Source organism: Antennarius striatus, chromosome 5, assembly GCF_040054535.1.
Source record: "Antennarius striatus isolate MH-2024 chromosome 5, ASM4005453v1, whole genome shotgun sequence".
NCBI classification, from domain to species: Eukaryota; Metazoa; Chordata; class Actinopteri; order Lophiiformes; family Antennariidae; genus Antennarius; species Antennarius striatus.
Window position 1 is genome coordinate 13,538,117 of NC_090780.1, and position 26,554 is coordinate 13,564,670.

The following is a 26,554-nucleotide window of genomic DNA, read 5'->3' on the forward strand; positions in this document are numbered from 1 at the left end:
AATCTTTTTACTGTGATCTTGGCCCCAAAATTTTGTTTTTGATCTTTGCTGCAGTCTTTTTTTATAGCATTATATATCTGCAACATTCATTCACAGGCTTGTCTGCACACTAAACGGGTCCTGATACTACACAGAATAAATTCTTTTTTTCAACCTTCTCCAGTGCTGTCATTAATATCAGTAAAGCCCAGAGCATCATTTTTTCCATCCGCAATCTTTCTTACATTTGCTTTCCTTGATAGTTTAAGCTCACCACAAGGAACCAGGACTTCTATTAATCTTGTCAACTTCATTTGCTCTCCTCATGGAAAGAAGCTCTTCTCCAAGCCACTTAAGCATTCAGTTGCTGCAGTTCTCAATCCCTAAATCAAGCATCAGAAACTTCAAAGCAGACCTCATGCCCTTTACCAGAGTGTCCGAATTCGCAATGTTGTGCTAGCAGCTATATCCATCGATAGCACTCCATCTAAACTTTATCTCTGACACCATTACTAAGTCTCTACTAAACCCCGCCCTGATCTAACACAATATCTGCAACTCAAAAGTCTTCAAAGGTGTGAAGTTAAACACACAAACACCAATATTTGAGTGTCCAAGGCTTTAATCATATGGTTATCACCAGATGGTAAATATAAGTGATAAGATTAACATTTTGTGATCCAAATTTATCATAAAAACCACATAAACATTTGGAGACTGTCAACGTAAGGTTGGCTCTTCCTTCCATCATCATGCAATATTCTGTTGTCATTGTATTTAAAAATAACCTGATATGTTTAACTTCATGATTCATAAAGAATATGTGAATGCTCATCCAACAACTTCACATAAAGCAAACATCATGTGCTCCAAATTCTGTGGTGCAGACATTAGAGGATCCAGTCCCTGACAAAAGACACGTCTCATTTCTTACAATAACAGTCTATATACTGAAGATGGCTTTTACTGTAAAAATCCATAAGGTGCTTTATTTTTCATATATGAGTCTCTTGACTACAGTCTATTTGAGTCTCTTGAATATCACAATATTGTCATGTTCCACCATCATGTATACTCACTGTATAAAAAGGGAGAAAGTCCTGGTTACCTTTTCAAGGTCTTAAATTGAGGGAATCACTGCTTTATTGCATTTATATAACTTCCATGAACTAGTGAGCCTTGAGCTATTTATTAATTGTTTTCTGCTGAGCCATAACATATTCTCGTTGGACCAAACTTTCCATTTTCAGGGAAGACTTTGTTACACTGGTCTAGTAGTACTTGTTCTTTTATTGATGCTGTCTGGTTTAATTTCTCATACTGTATCTCGTGTTAGGAGATTCAACTAAAATATAGCTGTGAGGTTAAATATTTTCATCCAGTGTCAAAAAACAAATCATTTGATGTAGTGTGCCATCGTTCTTCTTCTTCTTTGTTCTTTTATTTTCCAGTCAAAGCTAAATCATATTCAGTCTTCTTGTTCTGCTTAGAAAATCTGGGGAGGGGTGTGTTATTTTCCTAACCTGAAGCCACATAAAGAAACTTTGACATTGATAGGACCTGAGGACTGAAGAGTAAAAGATAAATCCTACGATTCACCATTTATATCTAAGACTTTTTGTCTGCTGGAACTTACTGTTAGTCATTATCTAAATAGTTTGTAGTTACATGTAATTTATGGTGACCTATTTCAGCAAGGAGTGAAAACAGAATCCATAATCAGGAGATTGGCATGAATATGGGGATTGATCAATTAAATGCGTTGAAGGAGAATGAACAACAAAATATGGGGTGTTATTCCTGACATCTTGGAACTTTTTTTGACCACTCATGACGTCAGCAAGATCTTCACATATCTTTGGATTTAGCCAACATTGCACCCTGTATTAAAGCTGTGTAGGAACATGTGTGTAACATCCTTTGGATTTGTGCTTGGTTGAAAAGAAATATTATATGTACCAGCATCCTATTTATGAGCAGATGCCACTGAGTCAGACAAAATTAAAGGCATGATTTATAAAAGGTTGCAACATTTGTCCTCTCATATATTCAGAGAATAATTTTGGTTCCTTTTGGGTTATGCAAGTGACCACAAAATAAAAGAGTATTTTTCTGTCAATCATTTTGGCATGAATGAATTTGTAGTTGAACATTCACCAACCACTAATTCTCACCAGACTCAAAGACTGATTAAAGCCTTATTGACTATGTTTGGTCTCATTGGCCATGAATGTGTGATGACCTTGAATACATTTTGGAGACGTGTGTTGTTTCATTCTAGGTTTGAGTTTTTCCCCATTGTTTACTCCTTCTGTAATTCTCTGGTAGGTCTCAGTTTTTCAGAACAAAACTCCTCTGGGATGGGCTGGGTTAAAATAAAATGAGACTCATGAGTCAGAGCAGATCTGAGCTGCAGAGCCAGGAGTCTTCTGATGAATGACTCGTCACCACCTGGTGGGCCTGATGGGTAGAACTGTTCCCTGTCACTGAACTGGGGACGTTATAGGAGTTTATGTGCTGTGGTTCTGGCCATTCCGATTCCTGCCAGAGATGATGATGGAGCTTTCAATTTGTGCAGCATTTTTTCCTCAAAATATTTTTAGATTTTATTCTAATTTTGAAGCTCATGTGTATTTTTACCATACAATAATTATTTGAATTTACTCAGACAATTGTTTTTTAATTTGGATTACACTGCCAGTGAGGTTACTCTCACGAATTTTGGAGCTTGCTTTTTTTTGTCAAAGCAATTTTCTGCAACATAAGTTCACTTTTTTTTCTTCACGTATTTGAGACAAGTGGAAATTTTCTCTCCTTTGCTTGCGCGTCATGAGCATGGGTAATTGAGGTTCATCCAATCCCTGCTCATCACTGAAGCATGTTCTGAGCAACACACTCGTTTGGTCACCTGTGAGGAAGCAGAGACGACAATCATCTAGGAAGCCTTCAGGTAACTGTTCCAGCCATTGCATGACTTCATAGTCTTGACGCATCGGCGGGGAACAAGACTGCGACGATGGAAAGTGTTCCAAGCGAAAGTGACTTTTGGCAATCCAACGATTCCTGGTGGAACGCAAGTCTCACTAACGGGACCGGTTGGATGAATAAGACGAACCCTGTGAAGAGGAATGAGGAGGTGGCGAAGGTGGAGGTGATTGTCCTCGCCCTGGTGCTGTTTCTGGCGCTGGCGGGGAACCTCTGCGTCCTGCTGGCCATCCACACCGCCAAGCACAGCCAGTCCCGCATGTATTACTTCATGAAACATCTGAGCATCGCCGATCTGGTCGTGGCAATATTTCAAGTTCTACCTCAACTTATCTGGGACATTACATTTCGATTCTATGGACCGGACTTCTTGTGCAGGTTGGTGAAATACTTGCAGGTCGTTGGGATGTTCGCCTCCACGTACATGTTAGTGTTGATGTCCCTAGACAGATGCTTGGCGATCTGTCAACCTCTTCGTTCTTTGCACAAGAGAAAAGACCGTATCTACGTAATACTTTCATGGGCTCTGAGTCTGCTCTTCAGTGTCCCGCAGATATTCATTTTTTCCCTGAGAGAGGTGGCTCCCATCGGCGCAGGAGTGTATGACTGCTGGGCTGACTTTGTGAAGCCTTGGGGAGCCAAGGCGTATATCACATGGATCAGCCTCACCATATATATAATTCCGGTGGCTATTCTGAGCAGCTGCTATGGGTTGATCAGCTTCAAAATATGGCAAAACTTTAAACTGAAAACCAAGCGTGAGCAGTGTATAAATCTGACGCCCAAAACCTCCAAACGCAACACCCTGACTCGTGTAAGCAGCGTCAAGCTCATCTCCAAGGCGAAAATAACAACAGTGAAAATGACTTTTGTGATCGTCCTGGTCTACATCGTCTGCTGGACCCCGTTTTTCTCTGTTCAGATGTGGTCTGCGTGGGATCCAGCTGCTCCCCGTGAGGGTACGTTCATTCTTAACTTTGACGGTGTGCCGACTTGAAGCGAGTGCGCATCAGGTCTCCGCTTACACCGATTCGTTCACGTTACAAAGCTAATGAAGCATTAATACAAAAACCAAATACACATGTCCCCTCATTTAGCAGATGCACAGTTTACCCAGCAGAATAGATTAAAAAAGGCGACTGCAAATTTTCAACTGACGCAACCTTTTCGTGCGCAAAGGCGCTCGTTACGCACGGAAGGTGTTTATTTTGGTTTATATATTAAAGTGGGTCAGACAAGGGACTTTCAAGTATGACTCATTAAAAGACAAGACCTGCTGTTATCTGGATACATAGCCCAGCCAGAGTAAGAGCGGATGACAAAATCTTTCACAGAACAAGTAAGACAATGAAAGAGGAGAGTTTGTAGCGACTGCTGTTGCTGTGGACTCATCGTGCAGAAGGAGGTTCGACGGAAAAAATGCAAAACAAACCTTCCTCCAAACAAACCAAAAACACAAGACTATCTATATAAGCTGTCTGTTAAGCCATATGCAGGTATACTGTGAAGTATGTGATATTTTCGTGATCGTGACACTGAAGTAGAAAAACAAGCCCTACAATCCACTGGGGTTAGATAGAGGTTCATTAGACAAGACCAAGCTGCGTTTTCAGGTGGACTGACAGCTACCTTATCTAAGGTATCAAGCACATGTTTTTTCTGATGGGGTTAAAGGTTAGTCTGCTAGTATGGAACACATTAAAACGGACCTCTGTTGTACTTTCTTCTATGTTCTCAAACTATTTATGCTACTTTGACTGTTTGATAAGAAACACTGGTGGCAAACCCTAGTGCTAAATTACAGACAAAATCTTTTGACCCTCCATATGTAGTAGGGAGGATTGATGGCTAATCATTAATCAAATTAGTGTGCACCACCACACCTTAAGCGTCTTGTGTTTGTGCCTATGAGGCTCTTTAGGGTGCATTGTTGACATTTAACCACAACAGGCCCCTAAGCAACCATCTAATGTATATGAGCCCCACTTTTACTGATTTGCTGGGCCATGCCACTCCTTTACAGCAGAAGCTTGAATAACATTAACTATTTAGTGTGTTCAATTTAATAACATGTAAAAATGTATTTCCACTGATCTAAAATGACAAAGAAACAAAATCAGACAAAAATGGCAGGAAGTATCATGATGAGCAGTCAATGTTCAGGCCTCTGTTCATAATTTTTTTCCCATTCATAGAGCCTGCAGGGCTGAGGTGGTTAATCTTTGATGGCTTTCTACACGTGAACAGCACTCAGAAAGGCCAAAATTGGCAATAAGACGTACAAGCATTTGTGTACAAAAGATAGGCTGTCGTGACACCTGTGTCTGTGCAGATAAAGTGTCCATTAGAGTCATTCTCAGGAAAATGACTCCCCATGTTACAGCCTGGAGCTAAAAGCCCTTATTCAGTGGGCAGAATTTCTATATTGAAAAATTAGTTTCAGATAGATGGATGGATGGATGGATGGATGGATGGAAGGATAGATAGAAAAAGGAAGAAAATATAAATTGGGTATAGAAGAGAATTAAGAACAATAGGTTTATATTAATTAGGAGAAAGATATACAGTACTCTAGTATAAACATTACAGATATACAAGAAGTATACACAGTGAAATATACAGATAGAAATTACTAATAATTATGAAATGTATTATTTATTTAATTATGAAACATATCTGTGAAAACTGTTTCAAATTGTTGAAGAAAAAAAAGCATGTTAGCAAGATTATTCATCTGAGTTTGTATTTTCTTGTAGACAATTTTGAAGATACCGGGCTGTAAAAACTGAACACTTATAGAATCAGTGTGTGTGGGTGTGTGTGCGTGTGCGTGCGTGCGTGTGTGTGTGAGTGTGTGTTTGTGTGTGTTAAAAAGATTAGCGAGCATCAAAGAGTATGACTAATTGTTAATGAGTAATAATAGGTAACCTGCAAGCTCAAAGAAAACAGCAGCAGGTATCAAACACAAATTCTGATATTGATGCTGATTGTTCTATGTGACACTTTGAAAAAAGGACTTGTGAAAATCTTAATGAGACTGAAATCATTATTCAGGGAAATGTTTCCTTTTGATTGGAGTTTGTCTGTGCATGAAAGCTCTGTTGTTTCAGCATTACTGAGAGTAAATGACTAATGAAATGAATTATGAAAAATGATGACCATGTTTTCCTCAGTTCACCTCATAAACACATTATTTTTTCCATTTTCATCATCGTTCAAGCTGAGTCACAGAAATAGAGTTTTACAGCTTCAAGGTTATCTGAGTCCATATGTAAACTTCACCTTGAATAATGCTTTGACATTTCAGGTAATGCGCTGTTACCTTCTTCTTTTAGCTAGAGTAAGATAGACTAGCGCACTGTTAAAAAATAATGTGGATATCTGAGGACCTTTTTATTCTATGGGCTCTGTAACTTTTGTTATCCAATCCAGCAGATGACTCCACACAAAAAGGGAAATCCTTTCGCTCATGAATAAGACTTTTTGTTTCATTTGAAAATATTTATATTATTTTAACTGCTTAGCATCATCGGTATTCTTTGGCAGATGTTGGGTCCTTTGAAAAAAGCCAAGAAAGCTTGGCTTAACCCCTCTGTATCAGCAGAGAGATCCATCCATGTTCTAATCGCTTTATTCGCTGTAGCGGGTCATGGGGAGCTGGAGCCTATCCCAGCTGGCTTAGGGCGTGAGGCGGGGGAAACTCCGGGCACGACGCCAGTACACCGCTGAGCCACACAGAGACAGACAACCATGCACGCACACACTAACACACTACGGGCAATTTGGAACAGCCAATTAACCTGAAGCACATGTTTTTTGGAGGTAGGAGGAAGCCGGAGAACCTGGAGGGAACCCACGCAGACACTGGAAGAACATGCAAACTCCACACAGAGCGGGACTCGAATCCGCAACCGCCTTACTGTGGGGCGGCTTTTTCCAGAATACTTTCCTAATGCTATGAAATAGAAACAATCAGGTTTGTATTAGGCACTAAAACAAGTTGGGTTAGGTTGAAGAAGATTATGGTTTGGCTAATATTGACTTTTAGTCGACACTCAGAAAATGAACAGGGTTATCCAAGGTGAAATTCCTGTAGTTGCTTCATCCATCTAACAAAACCTTGTCCGTGCACAAGTTTACCTTCCATTTATAAAACAGACCAGACTGGATGGAATACCTAAAGGCTTTCTGGCTAAAATGGCCTAAAAGTAAATATTGACTTGTTTAGTCTTAGTACTTATGTAAGCTAATAGCTCCAAGAATGGTGCCAATCCTCTTGTTTCATTTTCTTCATAAGGTGAATAAATGTGTCATAAAAGGCTACATTTTTTCTAAAGTCTAAATTGAACTGATTATATAGCACTTATATTGTATAGCTACATGCTATAGCTATATGCTATATAGCTATACAATCAGCACTTGTGAAATGCAATGCCCAAGAGCTGAGTACAAACTAATATGTTGCCTAACTTTTGAGACGTTGCAAATAGTTTCATTTGCTTTCTATTAAAAAACTAATATAAACAAATTAAGCATTGTGACCATAATCTAAATTCCCCAGTACTGGAGGTGTCTTATAGATGTCAGTCTCAGTGTCATCCATTTATTATTTAGGTAGAGTAGTCTCGTTTCTAATGCCATAAGAATTGATCTGGCTCCTTTGGACTGGTGAAAGAGGAAATTAAAAATAAAATAAAAAGTCACTGCCATGTATTCCTGACAGCTCACCACTGCATTGTTCACCAGAAAGCTATGGCAAAATTCTGGGACTGCGTAACAAAATGACCACAGTCACAAGAAGGTTGAATTGGATTTGGGTGCAGAGCTTGAGTCACTGTCAGTTCCAACTATTTTTGAAGGAAGTAAGCAATGAAAATAGAGATATACTATACAGAAGTGATTTTTTTTGGCTTTGGGAAGAAATTGGTCTTTTTATGTACTCCCATAATGAACTGTGTCTATGGGAGTCCAAAGTCCAACAGGACAGTCTCACCCATATTTGACTGTCAGAGCATCTCAGCCTCAGTCCAAGGCACACAGCACTTAATCTTTGCCATCTTTGTAGATTCTATTACCACTGACATTGACAACACAACTCTCACTTTGGGCGTACAGGCATTGATAGCCCCCTCCAGAATCCCTGCAAGAGTTAAGAGCTGGTCCATTGTTCCATGACCAGGAAAAACCCCACATTGTTCCTCCTCAATCTGAGGTTCAACAATTGGCCAGACCCTCCTTTCATTGAATATGAACATGAATGCAACATTGAAGAACATGAACATTTTTTTGAACATGGTTTCTCTTGCCTACTTTTTACCGCCAGAGACCTGGCAGTGTTTCCACTCACACAGCTGAGTCTTATGTACCTTGAGGGAAGAAGCAGTTGAGAACGTCAGTATAGTTTGAAGATAGACATCAGAAAGTCTACAACTTTACATGGAATTGCTGACGTTCAATGTGGAGAAAAACGTTTTGCACATAAATGTGCTCCCAAAAAGGCACATGGTCCACCTGAACATCCTGGAAAAAATGAGGAATCTGGTGGTCAATTCTCTCAAAAATGACCCAAGCTTGTCTGCTTTTCCACTCACCTCCCTGAACTTGGCCTTGAAGTCAGAGTTGCACTGCATGACCAGTTAGCTCCATTTCAAGCACAGAATGGGTATTTTAACATTCGCTAAACATTCATAGGCAACAACACTGGTATTTGTTTGTTTATAAAGCTTTTATAGATATGCGTCTTGAATACCTCAGAAACTTTCTGTCTGTCAGGGCCTCAACGTACTATCTACGAGCCTCCAAGTGGTTGCTTCTGAATGTTCTGTGATTCTTAAAATATACGGACAAAACTGTTTTCCAGTTATGCACCATGGTCATTGAAAATCTTCTATGGATACAAACACTTACCCCCTTTAACGACTTTAAGAGTAGCATAAAAAATGTAGTGAAAGACGAATATCACTGTTTTTCATGAGGGGAACATTCCAAATATTACAGTTGTTGTTGCTCTGTTTTGCTTGTTTGTTGCTTTAACATTGTACTGTTTTCTTTTTAACATTTTACTTTCTTAATGTTTAACACATTTATGTATCATTAGTCTGTACCCATTTTATATCCCTTTTGACTTGTATGGCAGTCACCTTGGACAGGTCTCTCTTGTAAAAGTGATTTCTAATTCTCAATGGAACCTCCTGGTTAAATAAAGGTTAGATAAAAAATAAAAATATGATATCTCAGGATCACTAACAGTATTACATTCACATCCCGCTCCAGCTACATTATGTCTGAGTATGCTGAACTAGAGCCTGACGAATGTGGTCATGAAGCGAAATGGCCCCTATTTCTAATTTTGACTTTATAATGCTCTACTTACTAAATGTACTCTGTGTGTGTGTGTGTGTGTGTGTGTGTGTGTGTGTGTGTGTGTGTGTGTTTTCATGTGGCCAGATGTTTACTATAATCAAATTAATTCTTCTTTTAGTTTTTCACACATCTACTCACTTTTTAAACTGCACACCGTCTTCTAAAACTCATGATCCCAGCAGATTACCTGTTGAGTTTGAGTGCATACATAAATAGACTATTTTTGTGACCATGTACAATTATTGATTGAAATATATCAATGTGTCCATTTTTGTTTTTAAATCATAATAAACATAGCAATTATTCACTTGAGTGTCTACTTACCAATATCTTTGAAGACTTCTACTTTCAGAGCTACGTATCAATAACGTTATTATAAAAAAGTATAATATTTGCACGCAATGACAATTGTGTAATATTATAAGGAGTAAATACATAACCCCTACAGTGAAACCAACCTGTTAAGTGCAACCATGATGTTGATTTGGCATGAGAGTGTGGCAGCACTGGTTTGTAAATGGTATAACAAATTCTGGACAAACATTTGAATTTTTAAAAAATGTTATTCACAATATTTGATGTAATTTGATGTAAGAAAGAAGCTGTTGTGCATATTCTCATTGTAACTGAATGAGAAGATCTGAACACATTATGGTAACTTGCCAATCACAAGAAAGTCCTTAGTGCAGTTCATTTTACAAACAAACAACCTTTTGAGTATGAAATTTTGATGTCAATATGCTACATATCCATCAAGACAATTGGTGCAGTTTTTCTAGATGCAAGATTGGCTCATCCCTCAAAGATGTCACTAAAATTGTATAAATAAGATATAAAATTACTTAAGCAATTTGGATGTACAGCACGCTCAACATCAATAAATTTAAAATAAACAGAACAACAGGGCTCTGTGCAGTGATAAGGAAGATGACTTATTGATGTAAGTGATGCTGCTGTGCCTTGCAGCACTGCATCTAAAACCACAAATCCATGTGCTGAGATGATGAGATGAGATGGGATGAGATGAGATGAGAAGGATATTAATTGTCATTGTTAGGAAACAACAAAACTTCATAAAAAAAGTAGTCTGCAATCAGAATTCTTTAAGAAAATGTTTTGATGTGGCAAAATAGAGAAGAGATTGTCCACGACGCAGAAAAAAAAGATGCTTCCTTAACCTTTGTCATCAAAAGGCCCCTAACATAGCCTGCCGCCGACATACACTGTGACACAAAGGCATACAACATGAATGAAAAATGAGATTATCAATGAGAATTAAAGTTGAAGGTGAAGTATTGAAAGTGATAAAAGCCCACTAAAAGTTCTATGTGTCTAACATACACAGAGTCTGTTGTGATTGTTCGTAACATATCAAAACCCCTATGAGGCTAAACACAGACACTCTTAGGGAATTGGCCCACAGAAGTCCAAGATAAGGGCTCAGAATATAAAACATCAAAGCCCATCTTCATGTCTGTGTTTGCTTTGACCGTCTAATCTTTTCATTCAGGATCTCTTCCTGGAGTTCACAGTTGGAAATTACTGATCTGAAAGCATTGGGAGAGCATTATGGCGTTTTTCTATCTTCCTACTGGAGAGACCATGTATGACAATGATTACCAGATGAAAGGAAAAATAATTTATTGTCCTTTAAGAGTGTTTGGTTTTCTTGTAAGTTGAGAGGGAGCATGTGCGACGCAAACAGTCAGAGAGGTTGAAAACTCCTGGTCGCATAGGGCCTTTTTTTGTTCAATAAAACATCACTTCATGAACTTTATGTTGAAGAAAATGCATGGTAAAGTCTTTAATTAAACAACATAGTGCATTATTATTCCTTGTGTCAACTGATCATCGGGAGATAAAATGGACATGGTCTGCAAAGTGTAACAAACAAGGGCACAGGTGTGGATGTACACTAGGTTCCAAACTGCAGAAATGCCAACAAACACAGCAAGATTAGACAAGTTTGATAGTAAACTTGATAAACTCCTGGGCATTGCCGATTAAACAATCTTGTGTCATGTCTATCGAAGAGAGTAGACTCAATCGATACCAAACGTGGGCTGCTTACAGGAGAAATGTACTCCCACGCCATCTAATTAAGCACACAGAGGAAATACATCAAAAAACCTCCACCAAGCATTGGAATATATTAACACACTGGAGAACTGACAGTAGGAGAAAAACCTTACACTTCTGAAAATGCCGGAATCAGAGGAAATTGGCAAGGAGATTGTTCGTTATCTGGTGGATTTTAGCACTCCAGGAGACGGACATTGAGAAGAGACATTGACTAGGTCTACTTCATCAAAATGCACGCTACCCAAGAGGCATCATAGTCCAGGTCCAGAACTTCCAAACAAAGGTGCAAATCCTGAAAGCTGTCAACACAAGTAAAGCGAACCAGGCTAAACAACCAAGGATGACACTGTGCCAAAGGCCAGTAAGTACAGAATAATTTCTGGCATTTTTGTACTAAAACTAAAAAAGAAATGTGATGCATTTGGGCTTCTGAGGGAAAAATTACATGATCTCAATTTTAAAACTGAGATGAGATATCCAGCAGTTCTTCAAATAGCAAATGGAAAAGAAAAACAAGGCTTTCACACCTTTCGCATAGAAGAACATGAGCCATATAAAAAGGTACCCAATGATTGATTTGAATGAGGAAACAGGAAAGACCAACCAAGAGAATGAGGGGCAGCCATTGGAGTGACGACAAGGATTCGAACTTCTGTTTGTTCTCCAATTGCTCTTCCTCTTAATTTGGGATGACTATGGAAGAATAAACAACATTGACTACAAAAATAGAGATAAGGGACACCCAAAAGACTGAACTAAGCTCTCTAAAAAAAGCTCCGGAAATGGACGGTTTTTCTACAGAATTTTATATCACATTTTGGGTTAAATTTGATTCCTTTTATGTAGTAGTGGTTAATTCAGTGCAAAAAAATCTAAATTTTATCTGAATCCATCTACCAAGCAACCATATCTGCTATACCAAATCAAGGTATGGCCTGTGAAACACCTTCTGATTATAGGATAATAAGCTTAATAAACTGTGATAGGAAGATCATAAATCTTCTTCTTCTTCTTCTTGATAGGAAGCTCATAAATAAAATTTTGAATAATAGACTGATGCACATTTTACCAAGTTTAAGTGATTATGACCAAGCAGGGTTTATTCAAACTACAGATTTAAGAACTAACATCAGAGCATACCTCTCCCTTACTCAATATGCATAGAAACACAGAACTGACTTAACTTTAATGGCATGTGGATGTGGAGAAGGCTTTTGATAGAATAGAATGGGCCTACTTGTTTAAGGTATTAGTAGTATACACATTTCCTATTTGTTTTATAAATATGATCAGAACATAGTACGGGGCTTCTAAAGCACACATATACAGTATATATACTGTACGTATGTAATTCAAAACCTGTCTCACTATCTAAAGGTACTGCCCAAGGCTGTCCTCTCATCATTATTGTTTGCATTAGATATTGAACCTTTGGCTCAAAAAGTTAGAGACAGATCGAATAAGAAGTACAGTATTGACATAGGAAAGAAACTAGTTAAATTAAGCTTATTTGCAGATGATTTATTACTTTATTTAAATAAAGCAGGGTCTTCAATCCCACACAAAATGAAAATAATCACAAGCTTTTCAGAGTTATCAGGTTACAAAATAAACCTTGCAAAAACAGAATTGTACATTATAGACTCTTGCAAAAAGGACTTGCTGAAGTTTGCAGTATTTCTGATACAAATTTTTTTTTTGTAATTTACATTAGCCATGACCCAGTTATACAAAGATAAATTTCTTCCAACCCCTGCACATGACAACAATGACAAAACAAAGACTGCAAACAAAACTGTTTGAATTAATGTGTATTGAATTCTTAATTGAAATACAAGGCTTACGTGGTAGCAACCTGTGTTATTGTTGTGTGATCTGCACTTAATGTTGTTCAGATTCGTGATCTGTCATGAGGTCTCCTATAGAGTTTCTTGACAAGCTGATGCTGTTAAAAACTTGTGTCTGGGGCAAACCACTCACATGCCTTTAGCATACACTACTTCACAAAATGAAAAGCACTTTGAAAATTTCTGTAACCATATGAAAGCTAAAGAAATGAGCGCTGCTCCTGGCAATGCTGATATTGAGAAGCTTCAGTGTGCAGGTAACAGACATACTTCTTGGGACATGTAGTTTATGGACACCCTACTTCCATAAAGAAGCGTCGACAAAATTAGACTCTTTGAAGACTTGTGGGTCATATAAAATATGGAGGATTTGGCTCGCAGGCCTTTAGTTTGACATATGTTCCTTATAACAAACTAAAAAACTTTTTTTTAAAAGAACATGGGTCTGGTAGCTTATGTCACACATTAATTGAGGTGATAAAATGTTATTTTTAGATTTCAACACAATGTCTAGACTGTATGGCTAATAAAGATATCATGATGTGTTTTGTTGAGATTCAAGGGAAGCAAGAAATTGCCAAGCAAATGTTTGACTCTGAAAGGGCATGTTCAGACTGGTCACTACACCAGTATTTGGAAATGTCAGAGGATGGTAAAATATTCTCATTCCTCTTAAATGTGTCTTAAATACCACTGATTTCACATTTCACAGGTAGAAAGGCTTTTTATAAGTAGAAGACAAAAACACAAGGTTAAACTCTCTGTCAGACAGACACACACACATAATGCCTAGATGAGCATGTTGCATGTGGGTTAGGGCTATAGTTAGGGTATGGGTTAGGGTTAGGTTGTGGTTTAGTGTTAGGGCTAGAATTAGTTTTAGGTAAGTGGCTGCTCACTCATACTCTTTATTCTATGAACTTGAAGTCAGTGCTTGACTAATTCAGAGACGTTAAATCTTTTTTCATAAGGTTAAGCTCATCTCTCTTTACTTTAGACTATCACTGAATGTTAGGATCAAAAGAAGATTTCTGATAGTATGGCAGTATGGCATTTTCACAGTTTAAAGATTACTGTACATATATTTTGCAGTAGTAGTGATATATAACTAATAACTAGTAAAAGGGCAGTTCAGTGGTTTCCAATCACTATGTTGTGTTTCAAAACATGTGGACCAAAAAATGCAGGATAACAGTTAACAAATACTGTTTTTTAAGAATATGATGTAATAAAGAATGATGACCATAGGCAATGAATGGCAGATTAGGTTGAGAGTGAGACAGGCAGCAGGCAGATATCTTCACATCTGACACCAAATGACTCACAAACAGACCAACTTTCAGGGGAGGCAGGGAGATGGAGGTGCTGCAGCACAAGAGAAGGTAACAAAAAGGCAAACAAACAGGATAAAATAAATCTCCAAATATAGGTAAACCACACCCTAGAAATCACACACACAGGCACAGAGGCAGCAAAGACATGGGGAGCAGTGGGGGACAGAGAAATGAGGGAGAGGGAATAAAGAAACTTAAAAAGTTGAATTTGTTTGAATTTGTTTGAATTCCATTAATCAACCCCTTCTTGACAAATGATCAATTCTTATTATTCACACACACGTGACTATCGTAGCCTTCCAGGGGTCATTTGCATAGAACCCTTTTGTTCAGGCTCAAGAACTGTCACTAGAGACAATGTGAGAATAGCAAAGTGCAAATAGTCAGAGAGAAAGATTACTATTTATAAAGAAGAGTTAAATACAGGGTATAAACCAATCGCATTAATCTGAATCTCATTAGCCAAATGTCAGTTGGTGGTGGACTTGGCGAATTGTAAATGTCAGGTCTCCCTGGCAGATTACTTGTCAGTGAATGCGTAAGGGGCGTTTCATCTCCTTTCTGTTCCAATGTGTGTTTTAGCAAGAATAGTCTTTGTTTAGATTATCACCATCAGAAAATACTTTTCGAGTGTTTTTACTCCGCCTCACAGCTCCAAGGTTCCGGGTTCGATTCCTTTCTGTGCATAGTTTGCATGTTCTCCCCATGTCTGCGTGGGCTCTCCAGCTTCCTGTCACCTGAGGTGAATTGGTCATTCTAAATTGCTCAAAGGTGTGAGTGTGTGTGTGAGTGGTTGCTAATTTTTGTGTGGCTCTGTGGTGCACTGGCGATGCACTCGGAGTGCCCTCCGCCTCTTGCCTGTAAGGCATCTGTGATAGGCTCCAGCAATCCGACTTGCAAAAGCGGTAGAAGCGGATCAAATGAATGAATGAATGAATAAATGGATGGATGAACGGATGAATGAATGAATTTTTCTCTTAAGTAACTATTTTCCAGGACTGTAAATACCTCCAGCAGTAATCATACAGTTGGAAATGGAATAATTAAAATTTAAAAATGAACAGCCGGTGAGTGGAAACCAGACTACAGTGTGCCCTTGTTCTTTGTGGTGAATGCGTTTCAGGAACCACACGTGATTAAGGTATCTGCGATTGAGCGACGAACTATTTATCTTATTATTTAAGATCATTTAAATGTTTATGAACCCTCCCTTCCCATGGGCTCACCACCTGGGAGGGGCCATAGAGCTTGGGTGCATTGTGAGCTGGGTGGTGGCCAAAGGCGGGGACCTTGGCGATCCGATCCCCGGCTACAGAAGCTGGCTCTTGGGATGTGGAATGTCATCTCTCTGGCAGGAAAGGAGCCCGAGTTGGTGTGTGAGGTTGAGAAGTTCAGACTAGATATAGTCGTACTCACATCCACACACAGCTTGGGCTCTGGTACCAGTCCTCTCGAGAGGGGTTGGACACTCTGGAGTTGCCCATGGTGAGAGACGCCGAGCAGGTGTGGGTATAGTTATGGCCCCCCGGCTTGGCACCTGTACATTGGGGTTCACCCCGGTGGACGAGAGGGTAGCCTCCCTCCGCCTTCGGGTGGGGGGATGGGTCCTGACTGTTGTTTGTGCTTATGCACCAAACAGCAGTGAAGAGTAACCGCCCTTTTTGGAGTCCTTGGGGGGGGGGTGCTGGAGAGCGCTCCCAGCAGGGACTCCATCGTTCTGCTGGGGGACTTCAATGCTCATGTGGGCAATGACAGTGAGACCTGGAAGGGCGTGATTGGGAGGAACAGCCCCCCCGATCAGAACCTGAGTGGTGTTCTGTTATTGGACTTCTGTGCTCGTCACGGACTGTCCATGACGAACACCATGTTCAGACATAAGGGTGTCTATAAGTGCACTTGGCACCAGGACACCCTAGGCCGCAGTTCAATGATGGACATTATGGTCATGTCATCAGACTTGCGGCTGCATGTCTTGGACACTCGGGTGAAGAGAGGGGCGGAGCTGTCGACCGATCACCACCTGGTGGTGTGTTGGCTCCGATGGTGGGGGAAGATGCCGGTCCGACCTGGCAGACCCAAACGTATTGTGAGGGTCTGCTGGGAACACCTGGCGGAATTCCTAGTCAGAAGGAGTTTCAACTCCCACCTACGGCAGAACTTCACCCACGTCCCGGGGGAGGCGGGGGACATTCAGTGTGAGTGGACCATGTTCCGCACCTCCATTGTCGAGGCAGCCGACCACAGGTGTGGCCGTAAGGTGGTCGGTGCCTGTCGTGGCGGCAACCCCAGAACCCGTTGGTGGACATCGGCAGCAAGGGACGCCGTCAAACTGAAGAAGGAGTCCTATCGGGCCTTTTTGGCCTGTGGGACGACTTCCAGATGGCCTCGAGGAAATTCTGATCCACCATCAGAAGTCTCAGGAGGGGGAAGCAGTGCAGCATCAACACTGTGTATAGTGGGGATGGGGCGCTGCTGACCTCAACTCGGGACATTGTGACTCGGTGGAGAGAATAGTTCGAAGACCTCCTCAATTCCGGCGACACGCCTTCCCATGAGGAAGCAGAGTCTGGTTTCTCTGAGACGGGCTCTACTATCTCTGGGGTTGAGGATGAGATCCTGCCCCAAGTGGAGGAGTTCAAGTATCTCGGGGTCTCATTCACGAGTGAGGGTACGATGGAACGGGAGATCGACAGGCAGATCGGTGCAGCATCTGCAGTGATGCATACTCTGTATCGGTCCGTCATGGTGAAGAAGGAACTGAGCCGAAAGGCAAAGCTCTGGATATAGTGGTCGATCTACATTCCTGCCCTCACCCATAGTCACGAGCTGTGGGTCGTGACTGAAAGCACGAGATCCCAACCGGCCGAAATGAGTTTCCTCCGCAGGGTGGAACATGTAAACAAACATGTAGGCAACAACATAACTTTTTTTTTTTAATCAATTGTGCTTATGTGTGTGTTAAAGTTTGTATGTGTAAATAATTCTCTGAGACTTTAAAAATAACCCACTCACTGTTGCTAATTAAATGGTGAACAAGCTAAACTGTAGGTTCATATGTATGTAAATCTGATTATGATGAAATCAGTGCTTCACCAACCATGAATCTCACTGCACGTCACCGGTAGTACTAAAACATATGACACGTCAGTTTTTTGTTACTGCCATCACTGTCCATATTTTTATGAGTTAATGAGTAGTTTTGCTAATGAGTTCAGTCAAAGAATGAATTAAACTCATATCTTAAGGTATTACTATGGTCAGTGATGCCAACATGCCAACATGTTAGAACATTTTCAAGTGAATTAAGGAGATAAGGAGACCAGAAATAAAATCCTTATAACATCCTTTAATAACATGTTGGATTCTCCACATCACTAGCATCCCAGATCAACCACATCACTAGCATGGCTAGAAAGCATTCACTGAACACCACAGATACAACAACCCGCATACATGCATTGGAATTATGAAGTCTTTTTTCAGTGTATGCAATGAATATTACAGTATTTAAACCTATAACACCTTTACTTAACTATGACAAAACACCATTTAATTTTTCTTTTCACAGTCTCTTTTAAATTCCCTCTTACTGTCTCATATTCTGCAGCCATGCCGTTCATCATCTCCATGCTGCTGGCTAGCCTCAACAGCTGCTGTAACCCCTGGATCTACATGTGCTTTGCCGGACATCTGTTCCAGGATCTTAGGCAGAACTTTCTGTGCTGCTCCACTCGTTACCTCAAATCCTCCAAATGCCGCTGTGAGCGTGACTTTGACTCCAGTCACAAGAGCATCTCCTCAACCTTTGCTGTTAAAAGCACGAGCAGTCAGAGAAGCATCACACAGACTTCTACAACATAAGCAGTCTCCACCATTGCCTTTTTCCAGCTACCCCCCACCCTCCCTGCTTCTCCTCATGCAGACTAGTCTCACTGGTCAGATGTAAAAAAAAAAAAAAAGGAGAGCGTTTAATTATTTTATTTAAAATACTTGATGATGTAAAGTGGAAATTGAATTGTAAAGTCTCAAAACATACAAAGATGTAGATTCTTTTTCACACTGGTGCGAATATGTGAATTTATTCCTGGGAGGGGTCAGGACCCAGGTGTAATATTGTTAAAGGTGTTGTTATTTTAACTCGTTATTGTTTGGGCGATTTGCATTTTTGTTTCTTTGTTGGTTTTCGTTTGTTTTTTATTATTAATATACAGTACAATATGTATTAACATACTGTATTTGTAGAGAAACAAAATGAAAAGCAATTTGTTAAGCTGTATTAGTCAACCATACTATTTATAGAGTTGTCCTCCACAGTTGAAGCGTATGAACCTTATTTGTCTCTTATTATAAATTTTCTCATATGATATACAGTAAATACTGTATTATAAATATCGTGCGGTGTTGCTCACTTTATTATGTTTGCTATGTTTAGAAATTATGTGAGCTGTTACTTATGATATAGTTTAAAAAAAGGTATCATAAAATGTGATGAACATTTTTAATCTTCTTCTCCTTTTGGCTTTTCCCTTCAGAGACCGACACAGCAAATCTGTTGCCTCCGTCTAACCCTGTCTTCTGAATCCTACTCTCTCACACCAACTACCTTCATGTCCTCTTTCACTACATCCATAAACCCCCTCTTTGGTCTTCCTCTAGGCCTCCTGCCTGGCAGTTCAAAACTCATCCGTCCACCACTAATTCACTATCTCTCCTCTGGACATGTCCAAACCATCTCAGTCTGGCCTCTGACTTTATCTCCAAAACCTCTAACATGTGCTGTCCCTCTGATGTATTCATTCCTGATTCTATCCTTCCTGGTCACTCCCAAAGAGAACCTCAGCATCTTCATCTCTGCTACCTCCAGCTCTGTCTCCTGTCTTTTCCTCAGTGATACTGTCTCTAGACCAAACAACATCGCTGGTCTCACTGCAGTTTTGTACACCTTTCCTTTCATTTTAGCTGAAACTCTTCTATCATACATCACAACTGACTTTTCTCCACCCATTCCATCCTGCCTGTACACGCTTCTTCACCCCTTTTCCACACTCGTCATTGCTCTGGACTGTTGACCCTAAGTACTTAAAATCCTTCACCTTCTTGATCTCTTCTCCCTGTAACCTCACTCTTCCACTTGGTTCCCTCTCATTCACACATGTACTCTGTCTTACTGCGGCCAACCTTCATTTCTCTCTTTTCCAGGACAAACCTCCACCTCTCTAGCTTCTCCTCCACCTCTTCCCTTCTCTCACTACAGATCACAATGTCATCTGCAAACATCATAGTCCATGATTCCTGTCTAACCTCGTTTGTCAGCCTGTCCGTCACCATAGCGAACAAGAAGGGGCTCAGAGCTGATCCCTGATGCAGTCCCACCTCCACCTTGAACTCCTCTGTCACACCTACAGCACATCTCACCACTGTCTTACAGTCCTCATACATGTCCTGCACCGCTCTCACATACTTCTCTGCCACTCCAGACTTCCTCATGCCATACCACAGTTCCTCTCTGGGCACCCTGTCATAAGCTTTCTCCAGATCTACAAAAACACAATGCAGCTCTGTCAGGCCTTCTCTGTACTTCTCTATCAACATTGTCAAATCAAATACTGCATCTGTAGTACTCTTTTTTGGCATGAAACCATACTGCTGCTCACAAATGCTCACTTCTGCCCTAAGTCTAGATTCAACTACTCAGTCCTATAACTTCATTGCATCTTCTCACTATCTAAGATCCTGTTGAACAACCCAATCAGAAACTCTACTGCAACCTCTCCTAGACACTTCCACACCTCCACAGGCATATCATCAGGACAGAGTGCCTTTTCCACTCCTCTTCAATGCCCTCCTCACTCTATCCTGACTAATCTTTGCTACTTCCTGGTCCACAACAACCACCTCTTCTAGTCTGTGTTTGCTCTCATTTTCCTCGTTCATCAACTTTTCAAAGTACTCTTTCCATCTTCCCATCACACTACTGGCACCTGTCAATAGACTTCCATCCCTATCCTTAATCACCCTAACCTGCTGCACGTCCTTCCCATCTCTGTCTCTCTGTCTTGCCAACCTGTATAGATCAGTCTCTCCCTCCTTACTGTCCAACCTAGCATACAAGTCATCATAAGCTCCTTGTTTGGCCTTTGCTACCTCTACTTTCACCTTACCCTGCATCTCCCTGTACTCCTGTCTACTCTCCTCAGTCTTCTCAGTACATTCCTGTACCTCCTCATTCCACCACCAAGTCTCCTTATCTACTTTCCTTCCCTATGACACACCAAGTACTCTCCTACCTGTCTCCCTGATCACATTAACTGTAGTGATGAACATTTGTAATGAGAAACTAAAAAATGAATACATAAATAAATTTAGAATAAAAGAACCTAAAATAAACACAAGGATGATTTTTTTTACACCTAGCTGATGCTCATTAGAGCTTTGGCCCTTAATGAACTGAAGACTTGTGTGACACAGTTGCTTGAAATGTATGGTTGGGATGTTTGCCCGAGCAGATGCAGTTACATCAGAGGTTTCTGTAAATGTTTGGCAACACATAGAAATGTTTGCTGTTGTATTCACCTCAGTCCCAAAAGTTGGTTTGAGCTCTGATTATTGTGCAAAACAGTAGACATATCTTTAAGCTAAGCTGAAAAAACAGCTAAGAAAGCCTTGATGACTGATCAAGGGTCTGCTGCCTCCACCTGTAAGCTGGGATAGGCTGCAGTATAAACCTGTGACCTGGATCCACATAAGAGGATAAAGACAAGAGGATTGTTGTTTGTTTCGTCTTCAAGAAAATGAATGAATGAATGAATGAATGAATGAATGAATGAATGAATGAATGAATGAATGAATGACTGAATGAATGGCTGAGTGAGTGAGTGAATGAATGAATGGTAAATCTACCAAAGGGATTACTTAAGGTATACTCTATGTTCTTTGTTGTGGAGTGGCACTAAAGAACTGTTTAGTTGTTTGTGTTTGTACAATATTTGTGTATGCTTTAAGCATATTAAACAAGATATGTACTGCTGTTTCACAGCACTTCAATTAGTTTTGCAAATAATATTTATCAAAAAAGAGTGATCACCTGCGTAGTTAGAAAATTATTATGTGATGTACAACTTTGTGAAGTTTATATGTTCAGTTTTAGTTGAAACCCTAAGAAATATTTCATATTTAGTGAACTTTCACTTATAATGTGACAAAGGACAACAAAGAAAAACAACACGTTTTATTACAACTGCATTAACTGCATAGGGGTTGCTTTAATGTTATCATCATGTGGATTACAGGATGGATTTATGAAGCACCAAAATTATGCATTTTTATATTTGACTTAAATCAGTGTATGTGCTATATATTTTAATTGACGTTGTTTTCCTTGAAGTCCTGAAATGATTTGATGTGACATTTGACATAACAAGCAGTGTAAAATATTACATCAGCAGACATCATGTAAAACAGCGAGTCTTCTTAAAACAACATTTGAAACTAAAAACATTTTTGCTGTGAAGTTTACCAAGAACTTTTACATACATAAAGGTGTGGGCACTTTATGTATACCTGTACATTATGTCTGCAATTGTACAGGTTCAATTCAAAATTTACAGAATCAAAAACAGAAATAAATGCATAAATAAAAGCATGAAATCTGTATTTGTGGATAATTTGTTATCTTTGGGTTTCACTAAATATTTAATGTATTCTATACTGTATATTCATGGAACTCAAAGTTTTTTTTAATAATTCCCTTTGCTGATTTATTAAACTGATGTAATTCTTTAGTCTGACCTTTGCTTTACTTCTCATACACACCCTAACTTTGAGGTTTACAGCATAATAAAGGGCTTGAAATACTCCGAAAGAAAGATACATGCTGAGATTAAGAGACTCAGACACTGAGCACACAAACAGCTACTGAGGTTATCAAAAGCATCACTGAAACATGGTTACGGTGTTTGATTATTATAAAAAACAAATTTATTATCTCACATGGATGTTTTGGGATGTTGGATATAATATTTTTCCAAACACTGAACCAGAAAGACTTATTAAAAGTAAATGTTTCTCCCATAGTAAAGCGTTTTTAAATTAGTTTTGGCTCATGATCTATAATTTGCTGCAAGTGTACAAGAGCAACAACATGCACTTTTTCTGCAGAATCAAAATAATGGGTCTCTGACAGAGATTTTTAATTTGCATCAGTATTTAGGTCCATACTTATTTGCACATAATTGACTAAAATATACATACAAGTCTGTGTGGCTCCAGAATTATTTTTTTTACACTCGCAAGTCTGCAGAATGTCTTTTAGTCCCCATAGTGTCATCATAGATGAAATAGGAAATATCAGAATACATATTAATTATACAGAGAAAACATTCTAAATTAGTTTCTTTTCAACAGAGAATCTCTATTAATCTTACATATATAATTGCCAAATTCAATTAAATAAGCATAAAAGCGAATTATGCCACACACAACACATTTATATAACTGTAAAGAAAGGCCAAATGTAAAGCATGCAGGCAGCATTGTCCACAGGTACAGTATTGGGAGGTGAATTCATTTCATTTTGTGTGAATTATTTGCTTTTTATGATGCAAATGAATGCGGCCAGAGAGATCCTTCTTCAGTAGCCCTCTGCTTCCTGTGTGAAGGAGCACTGTGGGCTGCAGGAGTGCCAGAGCTGTCACAGAACCACGCTGCCTGCTGCAGCTGTCACAGAGCTTCTGGTGGCAAAACGGATATGGGGCATGCCAACACTCAGAGGAGTGAGCATGAGGGTGGAGAAATGTGACGTGAGGAGACAAGAAAGTATCGAGGAGTAAGCAGGATGCCAAGACTGATCTTCTACTGTAAAAAAGGTTAATGCACTTCATCTGATCATTCTATAAACACTGAGAGTACTTAGACTTCTTTGCGCAGTGCGACGCGCACGCTGCTGAAGATCTTGCCGAGGGATTCGAAGAGGGGATCGCAGAATGTCTGGATGCAGAGAGAGTAGATGCGGCTGATGCACTGTGACTCAATCAGACAGCTCTTGATGCAGGGAACCACAGCCCAGATATGGCAGAAGGAGATGCATGCAAACAGGAAACCCCAGAGCAGAGCGACAGGGATACCGAAGACCGCAGACAAGATCCGGTAGCACCAGTACTTGGACACAGTGAAGGTGGTGTAGCTGAGCTTCCAAACCCCATCCAGACTGTGCGTACCATCAGGCTCTGCAATGACGTCCTCAAACTCCACCTAATAGAAAAAGTTTTACAGAGAATGTCATTAGTGCACATCCCTGAAAGCACTTTGCTTTTATCTGTCTGCCTCCACCAGACTGTGGGCTCATAGTAATTTGCACATGCCAATATTAAGTGTAAAGATTATGCTCGTGAAAGTTGGATAGAGTTAAATTTATGCAGGGGAACCAATTAGCTGTTTCACTTCACAGAAAGGGAAAACATTTTTGTAGTGGCATACAGGGAAAGTTATGGAGTGGCTTTTAATTCCATTAATGCATTACATTTCAGCACATCCCTCATGTAAAATACCTTAAACAACACTACGAAGGTTCAGTCTGTTTTCAGCATATAGCACCTGGTCCTTCAATGTCAAATTATACGATTAGCCTGTAAAATGTTAATTAGTCTGTAATCATGTCAGGCGGACTCACAGCACTGCCCAGTCCTCAGTTCCTCAGGCCATGTGATACGATCAGTGTGGAAAACAATGAGTCTGCCTGTTTCCTGCAAAGATCCTCCTCTGAATAAATGGCTGGGCAGACGCTGTTATATCGTTGCTGCAAGGACTGGCCTTTCTCAGCTCTTAGCGTGATTGCCAGAGCCAATTTCAGGGCAGCAATTGTGTTTCTTAAGAAGCAATCAATGGACAGTGGAGTGGTGCAAACAAATCTCATTATGCAGAATATTAAAGTTCCCGGCCACAGAAGCAACTGTTTCAATTGATATTATTGATCAAATTTATTTTGATAGTAAAACCAAAATGAAATAAGGAAAGAAGAGCCAGAAACTGAAATGTTGGGTAGAAAATAACTACACTACATGGGTTATCAAAGTTATCACATTTCTGGTGACTATTTGTTAAGTGTGTGCTAGAGTGGACTAATAATTTAATAACAGGGATTAACTAAAATTCCTAGTTTAAAAAGACAAAATGGTTTTCACTTCTTGACTTCTATCTGCAACAAACATAATCAGGAAATTCAAAACTGAACTGCAGACACTGTTGGCATACGCTGTACTAATGTTTCATCACTTCATTGTCTGTGTCAAAACAAAGTTTTTGCTTCAAAAAAACTCTAACCTAAATATTTTTCCCATTCCGACCTCACAAATAATATGTCATAATGAGAACATGGCAACAATCGCAGTATAAACAGCAGTCAACATTTGCCTAAAATAGACCAGGAGATAGTAGTCACTAGTCTATTTAAGGGTTTTCCAGATGGAATAATAATTTGATCGCTTTTATATGCTCCTACTAACAACTTTATACATTTTTTTACATGAGCACATTCTAAACATGCCAAAAGAAAGGTTCAGGTCTGAATCCTCTTGCAGGAAACCGCACAAACCTTCACCACGTCTTCATTGATCTGCTTGGGATCTCTATTAATTAGATCAATCTCCTTGGTGTGGCTGTCCTTCACAATCTTCTCCTCATTTGTGTTGTACTGGTACTGATCCGCCATGGTGGGTCTGCAGGTCCAAGACGGGCAGGAGACGGTGAGAGAAAACCTTCCTGGATGAAACTCCTCAGTTCAGTTCTGATTCCCTGTTTTACCACTGTGGCACTCCCTCTAGCATGCCAGTGGACAGCTGCTGCAGACGTCCTGGTAAAAATGGAGTCTCGGCCCCCACCCTGGACACACATATGCACTACACACTCACACACAGAGACACATACACAATTTAATGCACAGAGACAGAAAAAGGCATGCTGTAAAGGAGAGCCCAGGGTTGTGTTACATTTCACATAGAGTTGTGGAGCTAAGTGGGCAGGGTTTGCACAGCAGTACAAACTTCCAGTCTAGAATAAGTCTGAGCACAAACATACACTCCTGATTTAGCTATAGTTGTGTTTTCAGAACTAATATTTGATTTAATCTAATTTAAAAAGAGATATTTTGTATCTACATCTATACAAACCTAGAAAAAACAATTGTTCAGATCCATTGTGAATGCAAGGATGACAGTACTGTGTTCCCTGCTGCCACTGCAGACTGACATTATCACTACAAATACATCAGAGTATCAGTCTAAATGTCTGGTAGTGAGGAGTGAGCAACAAAATCTGAGCAGATGTCATCCTAATCGCATTTTGCAGTTTAAAAAACTCTTCTGTCACTATAACTGCAGTGTGCAAACACCCTGTACAGTAACAATATTGAAAAATTGATTGAGAGAGATTGAGATTTGTGTACAGTTATAGCGTAGTCACAATTATTCTGATGGTTTGAATTTATTTTTAAACTGATCTTATCTATTTTGGCACCTTGAGGGTCAGGCATTCAACACTCATGTATCTGAAAATAGCAGTTTCTCGTTGTAGATGCGATGCTACAATTCTTTGAATGATGAGTGAACTTTATGTTAAATGCATATCAGTTGCTGGGACTGCAGAGGCTCAAAGATCTATCTGTTGCTTTTATAACCATTCCAACAGCATAGAGTTAATGCAAGTTGGGTCCTGAAATTCCAATTCCAGATATTTCTGATTGGATCAAGGACCAATGCATAAAATTCAATGCAACCCCAAAATAAAACTGTGATTCAGTTTTAAGCTCTGCAGTTGTTGCCATCAGTCATGGCATTCTATATCAGTAAGTTGCATAAACATACTCCAAAAAGAAGGGGATGAGGAGGAGGTGCACGCTAAAACACATAAAAGGACTCGCCCCTAGCTCTCTGGGGTTGTTAATATCAGTTTGTGGGGTGTAAGAACAATTCA

At 39.8% G+C, this 26,554-nt stretch overlaps 2 protein-coding genes across 2 annotated transcripts; one reads left to right on the top strand and one right to left on the bottom strand.

Annotated features, from left to right (window-relative positions):
* The first annotated feature begins 2,907 nt into the window (after positions 1-2,907).
* On the top strand, positions 2,908-18,491 carry oxtra (oxytocin receptor a). Its single transcript, XM_068315253.1, has 2 exons — positions 2,908-3,923; positions 18,198-18,491. The coding sequence occupies exons 1-2, from the start codon at positions 2,996-2,998 to the stop codon at positions 18,449-18,451; spliced, it is 1,182 nt and encodes a 393-aa protein (XP_068171354.1). The 5' UTR covers positions 2,908-2,995; the 3' UTR covers positions 18,452-18,491.
* A 257-nt stretch (positions 18,492-18,748) lies between these two features.
* On the bottom strand, positions 18,749-25,441 carry cav3 (caveolin 3). Its single transcript, XM_068314309.1, has 2 exons — positions 25,179-25,441; positions 18,749-23,839 (listed from the first exon to the last, which is right to left on the bottom strand). The coding sequence occupies exons 1-2, from the start codon at positions 25,293-25,295 to the stop codon at positions 23,498-23,500; spliced, it is 459 nt and encodes a 152-aa protein (XP_068170410.1). The 5' UTR covers positions 25,296-25,441; the 3' UTR covers positions 18,749-23,497.
* Positions 25,442-26,554: the final 1,113 nt, after the last annotated feature.